This window comes from Nannobrachium achirus (genome assembly GCF_963921795.1).
Source record: "Nannobrachium achirus genome assembly, chromosome: 13".
NCBI lineage: Eukaryota > Metazoa > Chordata > Actinopteri > Myctophiformes > Myctophidae > Nannobrachium > Nannobrachium achirus.
In genome coordinates this window covers 56,725,113-56,745,632 of record NC_137833.1, presented here as the reverse complement: position 1 = coordinate 56,745,632, position 20,520 = coordinate 56,725,113, and the positions used below count along the sequence as shown (strand labels likewise).

The 20,520-nt window shown below is 42.0% G+C and overlaps 1 protein-coding gene across 1 annotated transcript; it reads right to left on the bottom strand.

Annotated features, from left to right (window-relative positions):
- Positions 1–267: 267 nt before the first annotated feature.
- LOC308297462 (protein NLRC3-like) lies at positions 268–20,268 on the bottom strand (the record flags this gene model as incomplete). The annotated part of the gene is made up of 13 exons (XM_080740868.1): positions 20,101–20,268; positions 19,618–19,731; positions 19,040–19,153; positions 18,479–18,592; positions 16,857–16,964; positions 16,352–16,410; positions 14,240–16,055; positions 11,524–11,697; positions 11,343–11,355; positions 10,690–10,817; positions 10,453–10,605; positions 9,549–9,598; positions 268–368 (listed from the first exon to the last, which is right to left on the bottom strand). The coding sequence occupies exons 1-13, from the start codon at positions 20,256–20,258 to the stop codon at positions 268–270; spliced, it is 3,102 nt and encodes a 1,033-aa protein (XP_080596994.1). The 5' UTR covers positions 20,259–20,268.
- Positions 20,269–20,520: the final 252 nt, after the last annotated feature.

The following is a 20,520-nucleotide window of genomic DNA, read 5'->3' as shown; positions in this document are numbered from 1 at the left end:
CAAAATTTGAGTTACAAATGTTCGCTTAAAAAAATACATATTCAAAGATTTGCACACATTTTCACAACTTTTCAAAAATAGCAGATCTACAAGCTCGCTGCTGCTATTCTTCAATAGCTAAAGTATAAAATAATCCCAGGCCCCTCCACCTTGGGTCCTAGTAAGGCCCTATCATAGTGTAGTCCGCGGTGATAATTTATCACCGTGGTGTAGTCTTTTAATGTCAGAAAACTACAATATTACGTAATTCGCCACGGTGAAGAGCCATCACCGCAGACCTAGACATCTCTCCTCTGTTTTACTTTCAGACGTCTCCCCATCACCCCGTTCACTGATTGGTCGATCTAGACCAATCTGTGAAGACAAATCTGTGAGTGTGAGGGTTTCAGAGGCACAGAGGCATGGTGATAGGATCGGACTTCACCGTGAGTCTGTGACTATGATGGCCATCACATTTTTAGGTGATAGCTTATCACCTAAAAGTTGAGGTGATAGCTCTTCACCGCAGACTCTGATAAAGCCATAAGTCTCCGGACGGGGTCATACCCCTTGTGGGAGTTTATCAAATCTCTCCTATAGTGAGTCATTGAGCGATATATAAAACCATAGGTTACTAGCGTAACCACTCTGCATGCCTGCCTGCCGGCCTTTTGCATCCTGTCAACAAGAAACCACATGACGAAGAGATAAGATGAATGTGTAGTGTGGTTATGACCCAGTGCAGGGTGGCAGGGAGACAGGCTTCATAATGACGAAGGCCTGCATGCCACACTGCCTGTCTGTCTGTCTGTCTGTCTGTCTGTCTGTCTGTCTGTCTGTCTGTCTGTCTGTCTGCCTGCCTGCCTGCCTGTCTGCCTGCCTGCCTGCCTGTCTGCCTGTCTGCCTGTCTGCCTGCCTGCCTGTCACCAAATTACCAAAAATAGCCCATATCAGATCAGATGCACTGCAGCGATTTGAACCCTTTCACCGACTATTTGTCTCCCCCTTTCACTAGAACTCTGGACATCCAGGATGTGTCAGTGCCTCTGACAATCCTTTGTGTCATCATGCCTCATCCACATACAGAAAAGCCAAGCTAATGGTTTGCTTGGTAATTCAATGTATTCTCTATGCAAACCAGCTTTTAAAATTTCCAAGCTGGAAAAAAAGCTTGGAAATTTTTAAAGCTGGTTTGCATAGAGAATACATTGAATTACCAAGCAAACCATTAGCTTGGCTTCTCTCAGTGTGAATGCAGCATAAGTCTCCGGATGGGGTCAGAGCCCTTAGATTGGTGGCTAATGGACTTCGATTGACAAGACATGGTTATCATGAACACAAACTAATGCATCAGGTTGCCATGGTTTCATAACAACAGCACATCCTTGAGTCCAGTGGTTCATTTCAAGGACTCTCATTTTGATCTGCTTCAGGACCCCAGACCCACCGTTTAATACCATTCATTATCTCAATCTACACTGTAAAATCATTAGTGTTTATTTATCTCTGTGGCTGTGCATTTAAATCTATTTGTAAATCAATTTGGTTCAATGTGTACACTCTCAGAGTTACAGACCTGTGAGGGTCCCTTGGTGGTCCCTGGACCCTACATTGACAAACAATCCTATATCAGTGAGGGTTGTTCCATTTGTCTTTTTTCACCCATGAAGAACCCATAGCATGAGCTTCAAGCATATGAGCTTGTATATCTGCCCATTTTTGAATAGCCAACCAAAGTATGTAACATATATAGCTAAAGATGACAGATGCTTTCCTGGTTTTAACCAATGTAGACCGGGAACCCCTTTTGGGGTAGTTATATACAGAATTCTTTTAATAACTGATTGTTTTTAATAACACAATTCTTGAATAGATATTTGAAGTTTCTCAGAAAAAGTTCAGGATTTAGAAGGCGCAGAATTGGCCTCAGGTTTATTGGGTTAGGTCATTTTTCCTCACCAATGTCTATCGGCAGGCTATGCCTTTGGCTGATTCAACCTAAAATACTGTGTATTATTCATGTAAATATGAAAGCTTTTTTTAAAGGAGCTTATGACCTTTAGGCAGTGGGTTTCATCTCAGCGGATGAATGACTAACTGTATTTAGTGTTTTCATTTGGTCTGGCTACACTCACCACACGAGAGAATGTACCGTATGTGTCATCACCACCTGTGTTATTAAAAAGACAAAGCATTCCACAGAAGTCCCCCCACCCATGGTCCTCCAATTTGTCCACATATGGTACCGCAATGAAAAAACATGCACATGGGGACATGGAAAATGTATGTATTATGATGAACCTAAAAACGTTATATTGATGGCATATATTGTATATAGCGGGGTATCTAAGGCCTCATCGCTCTGACGAAGATATGTGGGAAGAGAATTGGAGCATAGCACGTGATAGGTGTTTAGTAGTAAATGGTCTCCCTTGTGAGATGGAGGTATTATTTATGAATGTACTGTAGGGTTTAGAAGGCCCAAGAGGGAGATCTTATTGTGCAAAGAGTCAACGTGTCCAAAGCTAAAGGACTGCACGTGCATTCCTGTAAGGCACGGCAGCCTCAGTCTCACGTGTTGACTGGACCCTAAGGGGTGAAAGTGATTCAAGATTCAAAAGGTGTATCTGTCACGCTCATGCAAGTATGTGTGGGAAATGTGTGTGGCATGCTACGCCAGACTATACTAACTATAAAAATAAATAATAATAACAATAAAACGATTATAACAAGTATAATGTAATTGAAACCTAATACAGTAATATTGAGTGCATGCAGTGTACACTGCATTACAAGTGTGTACATTGTGTGTCGCTGCGTACAGTGTGTAAAGTGTAATGAATAACATCAGATTTGTGCAAAAAAGTATGAGAAATAAATACATGTCTACAGTGGTTATTAATCAGTCCGATTGAAAGAGGAGCACTCATTTTTGAGAGCATTCATTGATCCCCACATTGACAATGGAGTCCATGTATGGTACCACGACTCCTCAAAGGCCCTAAAAACAAGGCTCCATACAGCCCAAAACAAACGAATTAGGCTTCTGCTTAACCGTCCATCTCGTCCAAGCGTGGGGAGGCTCCCGGTAGTTGAAGAGCGGTTCGGTAAGGGGGCCCATTTGTAGCGCTGGTGCTGCCTTCGAAGTAAATGAGCGCTCCATTTTCATTCCGACTGATTATAGCAGATGGCAGATGATGTCACATGTATCGGAGTTGACATGTGGTTGTCTACACCTTCTGCAAGACCAACATCGGTGCTATGACAAGTACTATTGCACCCATTGTATGGGGTAATAGAAAATGTATGTATTATGATGAACTTAAAAAGGTTATATTGATGGCATATAGGCGCTCCGAAGAAGATCTGTGGGAACAGAATGGGAGAATATCACGTGATGTTTAGTAGCAAGTGCTGAGCAGTCTCCCTTGTGAGATGGAGGTATTCTGAGTGTAATGTTTAGAAGGCCCAAGAGGGAGATTGCATCGCACAGATAAGGAAACACATTCTTGGCTGGTGATTCCAAGGGGAGGAGTTTCAGACCACTGTGATGATTATGTTTCATTTAAATGATGAAATGTTGCCTGCTGCCATTTCAGCTCCACTATAGGATGGTGTCACATGGCAACACATGTGACATGTGAATACAGCAGATCTACAAGCCTGAGGTGTCGCAGGTGGCAAGTCTGGCAACACAAAGTATAAGTTGGGCTAATATGTTTGTTGTTGTTAGGCCTATGTATGTTTTGTTTTTGTTTTGTTTGTGAATACTAACCTGGTTTCGGAATGGAAACCCAAAACATTTTCAGATTGTCAAACAATATAAGAGGCAAACATTTTTTTATTATTATTACTTTAATATGACATAATTGATATAATAGAAATAAAATACATTTCTCTGTCTGTCTGTCTGTCTGTCTGTCTGTCTGTCTGTCTGTCTCTCTCTCTCTCTCTCTCTCTCTCTCTCTCTCTCTCTCTGTCTGTCTGTCTGTCTGTCTGTCTGTCTGTCTGTCTGTCTGTCTGTCTGTCTGTCTGTCTGTCTGTCTGTCTGTCTCTCTCTCTCTCTCTCTCTCTCTCTCTCTCTCTCTCTCTCTCTCTCTCTCTCTCTCTCTCTCTCTCTCCTTACTGTGAAAACAACCCAATGAACAAAGAACAGGAAATAGAAACTTGTTTCTCTTGTTTGGAGAGAGAGAGAGAGAGAGAGAGAGAGAGAGAGAGAGAGAGAGAGAGAGAGAGAGAGAGAGAGATAGAGAGAGAGAGAGAGAGAGAGAGAGAGAGAGAGAGAGAGAGAGAGAGAGTTATTTGGAGGTAAACTATCCCTTTAAGAACAGCAATTACCTGAAGTCATGTGACTTACAGTAAACCGCAGAGCTCTCTCTATCTCTATCTGTGTGTGTGTGTGTGTGTGTGTGTGTGTGTGTGTGTGTGTGTGTGTGTGTGTGTGTGTGTGTGTGTGTGTGTGTGTGTGTGTGTGTGTGTGTGCGTGTGTGTGTGTGTGTGTGTGTGGTTCTTTCCTCTCCTGAGAAAAAATATGTCTCACATATCTGGTTTTCAACATGTGACCCGGTCCCCACATGATTGGGGGTCCCCACCTGATTGAGGGTCCCCACCTGATTGAGGGGTCCCTATGTGATTGGGTGGTCCCAGTCAGATGATTGGGGGTTCCCACGTGATTGGTGGTCCCTACATGATTGGGGGTCCACATGATTGAGGTTTCCCAGTCAGATGATAGTGATGTGACAATTAACACACTGGTTGGAATAACCTGTTCCTTCCACGCGCTCTGACTCCTCATGCATAGAAGGAAGCATGAGGTCAGTCCGTTGCTCTCCCCAGGTTGGCAGAGGGAGTGTGTAGCACCCAGGATTACATTAGATAATTGACTCCGGGTGAAAAATGTGTTACAAAATCGTGGGATAAAAAATATTTAAAAAAATAAAAGAAAAAAAAGTATTTTATTTCTACTCACTTTTTCCCGATTTTTTACAGCAAAATGTCCATGTTTTCTGTCTGTCTGTCTGTCTGTCTGTCTAACGCTATTAATTAAAAAGTAGCCGAAGGTTTTGACTGAGGGGGCCAGATGGTCGGGTTTAATTCAAAAGAATTCACGCTTCAATTCAAATGTACACTAATGGGTGCGTGCGGAAATGCACACCAGGTGTGTGCTCAGTTTAGTCAGTGCAGTGGGCGGTGATGTTGTAGAGTGTCAGGGCTGGTTCCCTATTATTATTGTTATTATTATGAGTATTATTATTATGATATGTTGCTGTCTGCTGGGGTCCTTTTTCTATTGTATTTCCCGGTGCAGTGGAAACGGAGGAGAGGGAGGTACGGGGGCGGACCGATCTAGTCAGCGGCAGCAATGATGGGGAGTAGCAGGTGGTCTGTCTGGTTGGTTGGAGAGTGATGATGAGGAGTGAGGGCAGTGGAAGGGGAGACGTCCCCGCCCACTGCCACTGCTATAAAATGTCGGCTTCCACAGTGCCATGGCGAGCCTTGCACCCGCAGCCTCCCCGCTGAACCGCCGTTTGTTATTTTCTAGTTGTTGTTGAGTTTCGCACCCTTCATAAAGGTTCTGTTGGATAAGTTGTGGTATTTTCGCTTTCTGCTTGTTGTTCTGTGTTTAGACAGACTTTCCTTTGTTTGTGTAATTTGTTTGGTAACCCTGTGTTGGGCCATGGCTTCGCGCCACCTGCTCTAGTGAGCCTACTGACTTTAAAGTCCTCTGAGTAATTGATATCGAATCCTAGTAGTTAAATTATACTATATTAATATTCTAGATACGAGTACTTCCATCTACATATATTATATTCCCCTACATTTTTCATACTCTGTTAACGAAAAGAGAAACTTTTGTAAACTACAATCAACTAAACTGAATATTGTAATAAAAATCCATTTTTTGCAAACTCGGTTTGGTGTGAAATATGTCTTGACCCTTTACCCTAGACCTTTTTTGCGGGTCATTACATAGAGTGCACTCAGTGTGGCTTATTTACCGACCAGTTGAATTGAGGGGCAGCGGTATGCTTTATCAGTCTGAACTCAGGAGCAAAACTCTCTGAAAAGCAGCAGTTGATAACGTAACGTTGCTATTCCTAGGACTTTTTAATTCCTAGGAATGTACATTTCAGAGGATCTGAAATGGTCCACGCACGCAACACATGTGGTGTAGAAAGCACGGCAGCGGCTCTACTGTCTCCGTCACCTTTAGGATGAGCCTTCCGTATTCTCAGGGCTTTCTATAGTAGCACTATAGAGAGTCGGGTAATTTTATCGAGTGGTTTTAACACTTGGTATGGGAACTGGCACCCGATCCCCAAGTTATCAAGGCTCTGCAGAGAGTGGTGCGGGCAGCTCAGCACATCGTAGGAGGTGAGCTTCCCTACCTCCAGGATCTACACGACAGGCGATGCACAGCCAAAGCTGAAACCATCATCAAGGACAAACATCACCCAAGCCACAGCCTGTTCCACCCACTGCTGCACCCTCGACCCGGCAAGAGATACCGGAGTCTCATGAGCCATAACAAAAGACTGTGGCAAAGTTTTTATGTAGCAGCTATTCTGCTGAACAAAACCTAAGTCTGTTCAACTTGATTAGCATTTTACTGACGCACTTTTAATTTACTTTTTAAATGACATACTGACTTACACTATACTGATTGCACTTTATGTATGTTAGACCTCTCTTCTTAGAAAATACAGATTTGAACATAGGCTTTCTTTACATTCCCTACCGCTTATCTTTACATTTTCTTCTTGCTTTGAGCTGCAAATGGAAGCCTGCATAAACAAGAGTTTCACCTCACCCACAATCGCCTTTCAGCGAGCCCACGTGTTGTTATTTATATTAGGTCGCACTTGTTGCAGTGTTCTTGTGATGTCACCATGAACACTGCTCCTCATTGGCTAAGGGCCCTGCTTTTGTACTGTCGGACATTTTTTTAGGAGAATAAACTTGACCTATAAAGTTTTGGTATGACATCTCGTCTTCCAGTGAGCCCACAATTTCAGCGAGGATGCCACTCAACAGAAGAGCCCCAAACACAACGATCACACTGACGAGTCAGTCACTGGTGAACTGGGAACTAACCAGAGTGATTGCTATGAGAACATAGGCTAACACAGTTATAGATAAAGGCGATGATACAACACAATTATTATATTTATACGTATATTACATAAACGCCAGGTCGGCTAGCTGCCACTCTTAGTTCTTTTAGATTTACATTTTAAAACACCCTTAAACAGTTGTTTCTGTAGGATAATAATAAGTAGGTCTACTGTCTGTGTCTACTGTATATGCCACCCAACTTAATAATGTAATTTAGTCTGGATTATGAATGTTTAGTCGGCAGGTATTACTACTCACCCCATGGAGGTTAGGGTTAGGGTTAGGTTTGGTTGTCGAAAAGATAACTTGTAGAAATAGCGACACGCTCCCATAGCAATGATTACTATCACAATATAGAGCTATTTAACACTGTTACTGAACAAACACTCTATAGTAATGAATACTGTCACAACATAGAGCTATTTAGCACTCTTACTGAACAAACTCTCTATCAATGATTACTATCACAATATAGAGCTATTTAACATGGTTACTGAATAACCACTCTATAGCAATGATTACTGTGCATGTGTGCGTTGTGGACAGAATAACCTTTACATCAAAAAGTTGCATCCAAAATGTTTTTTTTATTTCTTTTTTTTTTCTTCATTTCTTTTCGTTTTTATTAACACAATTCTAACAGGGTTTAATGTAACTTTGGCACAATGCAAATACAATAGCATTGGTTTCATTTTCTTGAAGATATGAGTAAATATACATGAGGTTCAAAATAAATCTTTTACATTTTATAATTACATTTTATAGGTAAAAAAAACAAAGATTTTCAAAACCCTTCATTGGAGCAAATGTACATTTTTCCCATTATCAATACAACTTTACAATATTCATGTTTAAATGTTCTAGAGCAAATGTTCTCACACTTTATAGGTCGGACCCCCAAAATAATCATATTTGAACTGGAGACCCCCCAAATTAATCACATTTGAACCGGTGACCCCCCAGAACTGGGGACCCCTCAGTTCAAACAAACTGTAAATTGTAGGAGTTGAGGCATTACATTTGGTTTGACTCAGTTCCACGTTGCGAGGCGTTGTGAGCTTGTAGATCATCTATTTTCACAATATTTGCCTCTTTTGTTATTTGACAATTTGTCCAATGTTTGACCAGTTTATAGTTTGATTACTTTTGAAAGCCCTTTCATTGTCACTTCACTGTCATCTGGGGGTCCCTCTGGTGGTCCCCAGATGGGGGTCCCCCTTGGGTTCCAGACCCACAGGTTGAGAACTCATCTTTTCATGTCAATCTGAGTATTTTATGCCAGAGACTCCATTTTGACAAGATTTCTTGTTTGAAAATAGCAGGTCTTCAAGCTCACAACGTTTTGCAATGCGGCACGTTGTGAGCTTGTAGATCTACTGTTTTCAAATAGTCAATGTATGCAGTAAATAGTTAAAGTGGTTACATAGCTTTTGGTGCTATACATGAATGTTGCTTGGGACCCACTGGAACCCCCTCAAGGACCCCACTTTGAGAACCACTGTATTCATGATATACATCTGTACAATATTCATGTGTAAATGTGTTAGACACAAAAAAAAACACCATACCTACATCGAAACAAAGACAATGTAGTACAGTACAGTACAGTACAGTACAGTACAGTACAGTACAGTTAAACACCCTGCCTAAAAGGAACAACCCAAATAAGCCCTTTACAGTCTTGTTTATGTTGGAAGTCCTTGGTATTCAATTGATGGACATAAAAATAGCAACAAAAAAACATTCAAATATCATCGCAATTATAAAACAGAGTGGGGGGGAAAAAGGGGGTGGGGGTAAGGTAAGGGGGAATGCTAACACCCTGTCTGTCATCACACAGAGACACAGAGGAGTTCGAACCTAACCCAAAGCAGGCATAGAGAGGTTCAGTGAATGTGTTGTGGAAGGTGTACAGGTGTGTCAGTGTGTCTGAGGACACTTGATAGAAGGACAGAGTCCCCGCAGGACAGTCCAGATACACTGCTACTCTGTTGGAGTCAGAGGGACGATCAGGAAGGAAAGTGATCTTACTATTGTGTATGACAGAGTAACCGTTACCATGGCTAACATCCATACAGAACAGACTCCAGGATATATCATTGAATCCAAGACTACAGTCCTCGCCCTGTCCTTTCCTACTGATTCCTCTGTAAGTTACTGCTATCTCAACCCTTCCACTCCTTTCTACCTCCCAGTAACAGCGACCAGTCAGACCCTCTGTACACCGAACCTGGACCTTTCCATCAAAACTGTAAGGATGATCAAGATATGAATGAAACTGTTCCACCCGAGTCACCTTCCTGTTGTTCTCAGAGAGAGAGAGGACACCACATGATGTGTTTGTGTCCAATCTGAGATGATGGAAATCTGATGAGAAAACAACACAGTAAACATTAAAAACATCATTCACTGAGTGACACACATGCACGCACGCACACATGACAGATGCTTACATCTTGTAAGGAGTTGAGGTTTAATCCAGTGTTCTCCTCTGTGATTCACACTGTAGGAAATAGAACAACAATGAATCAATGACTAACTGTCTAACACATTTTCTCCACTACCTGACAGTTATGTTCCTTTTGCAACATGCTCTCTCTCTAAAAGATGAAGTGCCATGATTTATTTCCCCCCTTAAACATGATGATTATACCAGGAGGAGGATTTTTCCTAAAGAGTGCAGAGAAAGAGTTAAAATTAGTTTTTTTATGTGGCCACACCCCCCAGTTCATTAAGTATGCATGGTTGTTCAGGTGAGTGGTGACCCAGCTGACACCAACAGTGTTGGGTGAATGGTAAAGGGGGAGGGGATGATTATATCATGTCATTTAATCACTGTTTTTGGATCTGCACTTTTGACCCACAAGGTGTCAGCCTCCAGGAAGAAATACAAAATACAAAGGGAATACATAATTGCTCATGACAACCACACCAGGGGGTCTAATGAAGTACTGTCAACCTCCTAGATAAATGTAAACCAGAAAAAGTACACAACTATGGCACCACCTCTTTAATGCATTATTTCATATTTACACGTCAATTTAAGCTCTAACATTTATGTCAGATATATTCTAGCTGTGCTACTAACTCATTTTGGACTAAAACATTTTTTACTTTGGATGAACGAGGACTAGTTCATCATCCCGTGGGCTCACATAAACAAGGGATGGAAGGATAAGGATTGTTGTGGTGGTCTTGAAGATATAATGAAGGGATGAAGGATGAGGATTGTTGTGGTGGTCTTGTACATTGGAAGCTATGGATGAAGCCCCCCTCCCACCTGGCCTGCCAGTTCAACATTATAAGGGAAACACTGCACTAACCAACATGGATTGGACATAGTCCAAGTCTACTTACTTCAGAGACTCCAGTGCAGCAGAGAGCTTCTTCAGACCAGAGCCTCCTAAGTGGCTGAAGTTCAAGTCCAGCTGTTTCAGATTGGAAGGGTTGAAGGTCAGAGCTGAAGCCAGAGAAGAACAGCCTTCCTCTGTGACCCCACAGCCGGACAACCTGCAGAGAAATCCATATTTAAACAAAGTGCTGTTGATGTTCAAGTTGAGATCCACACAGAGAGAAAACACCTTATGTATTTACCTCAGGATCTGTAGTCTACACTCTTTACTCTTCAGTATAGCAGAGAGTTGGTCTACTTGTGATTCCTGCAGGCAGTTGAAACTGATGTCCAATTCTCTCAAATGGGAAAGATTAGATCTGAGAGCTGAGGCCAGGATGTCAAATCCTGTCTGTGTGATGTTACAGCCAGCAAGTCTGTAATTAAGACAGATAGACCAACAGACATGGTAGTTACCAGGTATACAGCAGTACATGGTAATCAAAATGAACAAAGTACACATAATAAATACATATTGTTGCTTCTTGTTATTAGTGTGGTTGCTTATAATAGGCAACACACTAGAGTAATTATTTAGCCAATAAGGAATCAGCATTTGAGTAACTTTATAGAGTAACTTTTAACCATTGACGAAGCAGCATTCTCTGTGACATCACCTTTATAGAGTAACCCCAAAAGATTCATAGAGTAACCCCAAAAAATTTACAGAGTAACCCCATTGACTTGAATGGTAAGACGCAAACGCGGCAACCACACTCGCAAAGTCATAGAATTGCATTTTTCTAGTTACTTGCGTCTCAACCACATGTTATCCAGACTACGCCCGAAATATTGGATTCCTGGTGCAACTGTTGCAATTAGAAGGATAATGTCAAAATGTGTTGTTTGTCGCCACATTAATGCTACTGCTGGACAACAGCAAATGGCAAACACATATGTTTGTCACATATGTTTTACCATATCACTGTGATGTGATACCAGAGTGAGGACTAACCAACACAAACTCGGGCCAAACTCTGACTGTATGATTCTGTATGATTTGACAAAACTAATCAATGCTGGTTAATTAATCTGACCTCAGTATCTCCAGTTCACAATGTGGACTCTTTAATCCAGCAGAGATGAGTTCCATGAATGAATCCTCCATGTCATTATAACTGAGATTCAATTCTCTTAGATGTGAAGGACTAGAGCTGAGAGCTGAAGCCACAATTTCATAATCTGGCTTTTCGAGATGACAGCCAACAAGCCTGTAAATGTAGAATATGTACAGTATAGTCAGTGATTAACAACACAGATTAGTGTTATAGCTAAGCAGATTAATGGGTAATTTCATAGGAATCGTTCACTTTGTGATACAAGCATGACATTTGGTACATATACTCTTCAAAGCCCACTCTTTTCAAAAATAGCGCTGGCCACGCAAAATTCCAAGATGGCGGCCCCCGAAATCCAAGATGTCCGTCCAAAAATGTTGTTTTTCCTTTATAACTCAAATTGCATTGATTTTAAGACCCATGAGCAGTCTTCTCTTCATATCTCACTTTATAATACCAGAAAGATGCTTAAGGGCGGAAAGCGACCTCGCCCTAAAGGGCGAGCTCGCACAGGACGGAATTCATTTGCAGTGTTGATTCGAGTTGTGGTTTGTTGTTTAAGTTGGACTGGTTAAACTGACACAATATGTCCATGTATGGCCATTCCCAGATATGGGCTTAATATTGATAGCATAAAAGGGATTCTATTGTATGGGCATTCCCAGACATGCTCACGTCAGGTGATGTCACGACAATGTGATGTCACAATGTCAACAAACAGGTCAGCAGCTATTGCATGGGCATTCCCAGATATGGGCTTAGTGTGGTTTCCCTAACCGGGCATCATCTGGGAATGAGATGAAGTGGTGGTGGAGAAGGTATAAGGCTCGGTGAGCTAAGGGTTGCTTCACTGCTTTGTGCGGATGACGTAGTCCTGATGGCACCATCGGTCCGAGACCTTCAGCTCTCACTGGATCGGTTCGCAGCCGAGTGTACAGCGGCCGGAATGAGGATCAGCATCTCTAAATCTGAGGCCATAGTTCTCAGCAGGAAACCGATGGATTGTGCAGTCCAAGTAGGGAATGAGGCTTTACTCCAGGTGAAGGAGTTTAAGTATCTCGGGGTCTTGTTCACAGCAGTCGCTAAATCGCACTGTTGTGAAGAAAAAATAGTTGAGCCGGAAGGCAAAGCTGTCTGTCTACCGAGCAGTCTTCGTTCCTACTCTCACCTATGGTCATGAAGTGTGGGTCATGACCGAAAGTGTAAGGTCACGGGCATATATGGAGATCTAGGTGATGTTCCAGTCGTCTCCATGTATGGATTAATGGATATCCAGGCTTTGATCTTTGATGACATCACAACAATGTGAAGTCACAATGTCAACAAACAGGTCAGCAGCTATGGGGCTGTTAAGTATGACATCATTTTGTAGGCAGAGGAGAATTTCTGCCCCCAGTTTCCGTGAATCTTTTTACTATTTTTACTATTTACACATTTTTCTTCTCTTTGTTGTTCAAAGGAAAGTGTTAGAATAATACTTTAGTCGTTATTTTTGTCTCGGATCTGTTGAAATAGCGAGGGACAGAAAATGCTCTGGGGGCAGATTCTCCTCTGCCTACAAAATGATGTCACGGCTTAAAAGCCCCATAGACATGTGTTATGGACAAGATACGTCAGGACAAGATGTGCCAGTTTTCATAGTTAACTGCGATCTACGGTCGCATTCACTGACTGCTCCGCTAAGGTGGCTGCCATTTTGAAAAAAGGAACAAATTATTCAGTGGCCAGTGCCTTTTTTGAGTGGCCCTTACAGAGTAAATGTGCCAAATGTCATCCTTGTATCACAAAGTGAACAATTCTTATTCTTATTATATCAAGATCTCCTCTGAAAGGTGGCTTCCATTTTGAAAAAAAAGGTCACCATCTTGGAATTTTGAGTGGCCAGTGCCTTTTTCTACAAGAGTGGCCCTTAGAGAGTATTTGTACCAAATTTCAATTTTATGAAAGTTGCCATTAATCTGTTCCGACTATATGCTGTATCTCAAGAACCGTAATAGATACACACATGTACTTGGTACCAAAACATCCGCAATGCCCATCTTTATATTCAACCTTAATACATTCAATGCAACTTGAGTTATAAAGGAAAAACAAAATTTTTGAACGGACATCTTGGATTTTGGGGGCCGCCATCTTGGAATTTTGCGTGGCCAGCACTATTTTTGAAAAGAGTGGGATTTGAAGAGTATATGTGCCAAGTTTCATGCTTGTATCACAAAGTGAACGATTCCCTCATTAATCTGCTTAGCTATTAGTAAAAATGCATGTTCAACGAAAAAAGAAATCATGAAAAAACAATCAACCCAAATTTGAATCACACATTGAGGGTTGTATACTCAATGCAGTGCTAAAAGCATTTATACGTTTACACAAATGTGAAAATCTGAACTTTTTGTTGCAAAAAGACATGAAGTTTACAGTGGTCAATACCCTCCATATTAATTACACATGATGTCAGGACAGATGTGACAATCTGCTTGACTAAACTAAATACTAAATAGAATATTTATGTTTACATTTTTTATTTTAGTTATAGACTGTCCTTTATTTGTCCTTTATTAACACAATACCACCAGTCACTATTTGAGATATGATTATTATTGAATATTTTACATTAACCATCATTTCTACTTTGTTAGGTTTGATGGTAGAATGATTCTCTTCTAATAGGTTTTCTATTCACATGACTACTAACCAAGCCTTTCTGGTGTTCCTCACAGCTGGGACCAGTCTAGGTTTCCCCCATGATGTTGTGGTTCTGTATTTGTCCAGGTCCAACTCATCCAGAACCTCCTCTGACATCAGCAGCATGGTGGCCAGAGCTGAACACTGACTCTCAGACAGTAGGGTATTTGATCTGTCCCCTGACTCCAGGTACTGTTGGATCTCCTGATGCAGTGAGTGGTCGTTCATCTCCAACAAACAGTGGAGGATGTTGATACATCTGTCAGGAGGGAACCTTTGATTATCCATTATCTTCAGGTTGTCGATGGCTCTCTGGGTGCTCTCTGGACAGTTCTTTGTCTGACCCAGTAGGTCACCTAACAGACTCCGGTTGGACTCCAGTGAGAGGCCATGAAGGAAGCGGAGAAAGAGGTCCAGGTGGCCATTCTTACTCTCCGAGGACTTCTTAAAGGCTCTCTTCAGGAAGCCATCCAAAGAACTGACATCAACTCCCAGGAATGTCTTCAGTACCTTCCTGTTCCTCTCCTTGTCCCTCTGTGTGTAACAGTGGAACAGGTAGACTGCAGCCAGAAACTCCTGGATGCTCAGATGAACAAAGCTGTAGACCTTTCTCTCAGATTGAACGGTCTCTTCTTTGAAGATCTCTGTGCACACTCCTGAGTATAGTGTGGCGTCTTTAGCATCGAGGCCACACTCTTCCAGGTCTTCTTGGTAGAACATGACGCTGCCTTTCTGCAGATGTTCAAACGCCAGCCTGCCCAGCTTCAGAAGAACCTCCCTGTCAGCCTCCATGAGCTGCTGTTGATTCACATCATGACTCTCATGATATTTCTTCCACTTCCTCTTGGTCTGAACCCGCAAGAAGTGGCTGTACATCGCAGTCTGAGTCTTGGGCAGATTTTCTGTCTCGTCTGTCTTCAACATGTCCTCCAGAACGGTAGCAGTGATCCAACAGAAGACTGGGATGTGACACATGATGTGGATGCTCTTTGATGTCTTCATGTGGGAGATGATTTTGTTGGCCAGCTTCTCATCACTGAATCGCTTCCTGAAGAACTCCTCCTTCTGGGGGTCTGTGAACCCTCGTACTTCTGTCACCATGTCAAAACTTTCAGAAGGGATCTGATTGGCTGCTGCAGGTCTGGTAGTTATCCAGAGGAGGGCTGAGGGGAGTAGATTCCCCTTGATGAGGTTTGTCAACAGCAAGTTCACTGATGATGTGATTGTAACATCAGAAACTATGTCATTGCGGCGGAAGACAGCAGATTCAATGTCAATGTTCTCGAATTTCAGCGGAAACCTGCTTTCATCTAGGCCATCAAAGATTAAGCCAACCTTCCAGACAGCAAGCTGCTCTGCTGTGACCTTCTTTAATGTTGGGTGGAAACGATGGATTAGTGAGAGAAGACTGTGCTGCTCATCTCTGACCAGGTTCAGTTCCCGGAATGAGAAGGGAACCAGGAGAATAACATCTTGATTTTCCAAACCCTTTGCCCAGTCCAGAGTGAACTTACGCACAGAGAATGTCTTTCCAATGCCAGCGATGCCCTTGGTCAGAACTCTTCTCTTGGGTGTCTCTCTGCCAAGGAGGAGGGGTTTAAAGATGTCACAGCATTTGATTGGTTGGTCATGGAGGGTCTTCTTCTTGGAAGCTGTCTCAAGCTGCCAGACCTCATGTTGGTTATTAACCCCTTCACTCTGTCCCGCTGAGATGTAGAGCTCTGTGTAGATGCTGCTGAGGGAGGGCACTTCAGTGACATATGTCACACGATCAAGACGGTTCAAACTGACCTTATAAACCTTTAAATCTTCCTGTGGACTGACACCTGTTATGAGAAGACAATGAAGACTTGTTAAACATCCAAGTTAATTTATAATTAAAACTATTTCTTAACATCTTAAATACCCTCCAAAAAATCTAGAATTCGTCAAAAAAGAGGGGGAAAAACATAAATAATATTGGATAATTAGTTTTTGTCTAAATGTATATGTTAATTATCAATATTTGGACATTGATACAGGAATATAACCTCGACATTTAGTATGATGATGTTTTCTGCTATTTAAACGTTACAGTAATTGATATGAAATGTTAATTAATGTAAAATGTGTCCAGTTTTACTTTGTTCACTTGTGGTTTGACTGGATGTCTTCTGTTCAGGTGTGGTTCTCAGTCTCTCTCTGTGGAGATGAAGGCACGTTAAGTGATATCATTTAGTTCAAATAATAACAAATCGGTCTATGTTCTGATTTTACTAGTTACTATATAGCATGTTTGATCCATATTTGGACTTCAGCCTTATCCCTTGGGAGGAGAAAAAAAAAACAGTTTCAGTTTTGGAGGAGGAGACAGGCATCATTTCCTCCAATCAGGAGGTGGGGCCTTCCTCAAATCATGGTCGAGTGGGGGCAGGACTTATGTTTACCAAGGCCCGCCCCCACTTGATCATGTTTGGAGGAAGGCAATGAGTAATGAGACCTCAGACTTTTATAATTCTCTCGAACAGGTCCAAGACAACCTAAGAATCAGTGAATCAAAGATCACTACAGATGACAGAGATACTTCTACTGTCTACATCTGTGAGCAGATACACACTTGAAGTTCCTAGAGTGATGAGTGATCTTACTGTTTGTATTCTTTTGTTTGTGGAGGTCCAGGTTCACTGAAGTCAGGAGATCTTTCTCTAGACCAGTCACTCATACAGCTAGTTGGAGACTCTGGTCTGTAGTGAAGACTTTAGGAAGAGAGAAACATAGACCTAAAATATCAGTTTGTTCAAAATTCTTTATTATTGCATCTCTTTACAGACAAAAAAGAGTATAAATAAGGTGTTACTCCTCTACACATCAACAATGTCAACAAAGTATAAAGATGCAATTGGAAATTGCAAGTGTGGTTGCCTATTTATCTTCTGGATAGCTTGTCATGTGAAGCTTGCACCACTCCCCCATTGAACTCAATGGACTTACTTACTATAATGGTGACTTCACTGAGAAGAATGCTGCTTCCTGAGTGGCTAAGTGTTATCTAGAACATTAATACTGCTTTCTGATTGGTTATGTTTACGCAATGTTTGTGTTCTGGACTAGAACAATAGTCTAGTTGTCCTACTTGCAACCACACTAACACAAGCTAGATGAAACTAGAAGGTGTGGTTGCACTGATCATTTGCAACATCATTGGTATGTCAGAACAGGTCAGGTTAGCTATATCCTTCTGCTGAGCTGTGATGAGGTGGTGTCACTCACTGTGACATACGCACGCATGCACACACATGATCTGGAGGTTTTTATCATAAATGCGACCTACGGTCACAATAATCTATAGTAATTTATAATCTATGTTCATTTACTAGTAAGACACCTCAGGGTGACATGCGACCTCGCCCCAATTCTTGACTATCTGGCCAACCACAGTGTTTCTCTGACGATTCTAGTTGTTATCATTCTGGGGGGAGTTTGTTCATGTTTTTGTGAGGGTATCAACCCTAGGAGACACGGGGAAACATGCAAACTCCACACAGAAAGGCCCTATCGCCAACCCCATCGAGGGTGTGAGCGATGGGGCCTAAACATGGAAATGTGGAGAACACTATATATGGAGATAGTCCAGTCCATCATGTCATAATGGGACTACCGTCATAGACAGTAGCCATTGTTAGGCCGGAGTCAATGGCTGTGTCTATGACGGTAGTTATTATGACATATTGGACTAGACTATCTCCATATATAGTGTTATCCACATCTCCATGTTAGGACTCATATATGGGCATAAAAAGTATGTCATGTGACATCACTTCCTGTACAGACAGTCAGCCATTGACTCCGGATTAACAATGGCTACTGTCTATGACGGTAGTCCCATATGACATATTGGACTAGACTATCTCCATATATAGTGTTATCCACATCTCCATGTTTAGACAGCCAATGACTCTGGCCTAACAATGGCTACTTTCTATGACGGTAGTCCCATATGACATGATGGACTGGACTATCTCCATATATAGTGTTATCCACATTTCGTGTAGCCGCCCTGTACAGGAAGTGATGTCACAACTCGCTGACATCACACTGACATCACAGAGGATACGGAAGGACGGTCACGAGGATACGGAAAGAAGGAAGGAAGGAAGGAAGGACACTCAAGCGACACGATTCTTCAGAGTATATGCGACCTTCGGTCGCAATAATGACTATAAGGACTGGAGATATGTTTTATGGGAAGATTCACATGGCATTCACATACTGTGTGTGGAGAGGTCCAGGTTCATTACTGAAGTTAAAGGGATGTCCCATAGACCAGTCACTCTTCATAGATACACAGCTGGCTGTTGGAGACTCTGCTCTCTGGTGAACACTTCTGGAATCAGAAAGTCAGTTCATTAAAGCAACGTGAGTTCCACCAATCAGATATGTCAATGTTACCAGATCTTACGCTGTAACATTGTGGGTAGAGAAGTCTTTCTTCTGTGAGATCGTCATTTAAGCATGCGAAGAGTTGAAGTCTATTGCATAGAAGAGGATTCACACACACTGTGTGTAGGTCCAGGTTCATTACTGAAGTTAATAGGTTTCATCTTTAGACCAGTCACTCTTCATAGACACACAGCTGGCACCGCTCACCTCACACTAGGTGTGTTTTTTTTTAAATATATATATCTAACTGTTAGTCAAGGTAATGTCTGTCTGTCCGCCAAGTGTGAAGTGAGAGCCCTTTATGCACGCTTGAGTATATCTCATTTGCACACTGTGCAACACATGTGTCACGTTATAGTGTTGTATACTATATATTAATGGATTGACATACTGTGGGTGGGGAGGTCCAGGTTCATTACTGAAGTTAAAGGGATGTCCCATAGACCAGTCACTCTTCATAGACACACAGCTGGCTGTTGGAGACTCTGCTCTGTGGTGAACAACTCTAAAAACATACAAAAAAACATATCTTTAATTGGCACTTGATTGAAAAAGTCGGTTTATTCATTATTCGTTATTGTAACGTCCCATTAAGAGAGTAAATTCCATGGGTTTTAGCTCCTCAACATTGCAACAACAGCGAACTAATGCAATACAATAATCAAAAGACAGTATAAATATAGCAGCAAGCAGCAACACTGGGCTCCAAGCACTGAGTGCAACACACCATAGCAACAGCATGGTCAGTCAGCTTCATATTCAAACCACCATAGCAACAGCATGGTCAGTCAGCTTCATATCGATGGCCAAAACGCAAAACCAAGTGTGAAGTAAGAGCCCTTTATGCAAGCTTGAGGACTGGTCAAGCAACCGGTAAGGGTGGCCTACGTGTAAGGACTAGTATTGTGCACACTGTGCAACACACATGTCACATTATAGTGTTGTGTATATAGTAATGGATTGGCATACTGTGTGTGTGGAGGTCCAGGTTCATTACTGAAGTTAAAGGGATGTCCCATAGACCAGTCACTCTTCATAGACACAGAGCTGGCTGTTGGAGACTCTGCTCTGTGGTCAACACCTCTGGAATCATAATAATTGTTTATACTGTTATCATGTGAATGAAAAGGTCAGTTTGTTCAAGATACTTTATTGTTGCTTCAAATTATGAAAGCATGGCTCATCTCCATGCTGGCTTGTGGTGGACATTTTTGTAGAAATTCAATTTTTGCCATGGACATACAAAATGAGTATACAATAATATTACCAGAAACACGAGATAGCCCTGAATGACCATCACAGGTCTGTGACTCCTGGACGTTGCAGCAACAAAATCATGCAGACAGTCAGTCTGTATAGTGCAGCTTCACCACTGAACAGCACACAGCACTTCATTCACAAACTGCACACATAGTAAGTTATAATCTATAGATAAACATTGGAGAGACATACCGGTACTTAGTGTGAGAGGGTCCAGGTTGGGGAGGAGATGTTGGAGACTCTGCTCTGTGGATGTGATGTTTGTCAGCTCCCTCCTCTCTCTCCACACGCTCACTCATCTCTAGGTCTTTATTAAACCTGTTAGGGTTACAGTCAATGAAATAGATCATCTTTAGGTGTTTATTAATCCTGTCAGGGTTACAGTCAATGAAATAGATCAGAAAACAGGAAATACTGGATGCATGTGTGAACGGCTAGGAAGCTGGATACAATCTTGAAGAACTCCTCCCACCCCCTCCACCTTGAGATCCATGGATACTAGAGTAAGAGAGGAAACGATAGATTCATCTACCCAGGACAGAGACATGTGAGACTGGGAAAGTCCTTTGTGCCTGTTGTGCCTCGTTTGACAAGGACAACTGTAACTTCACT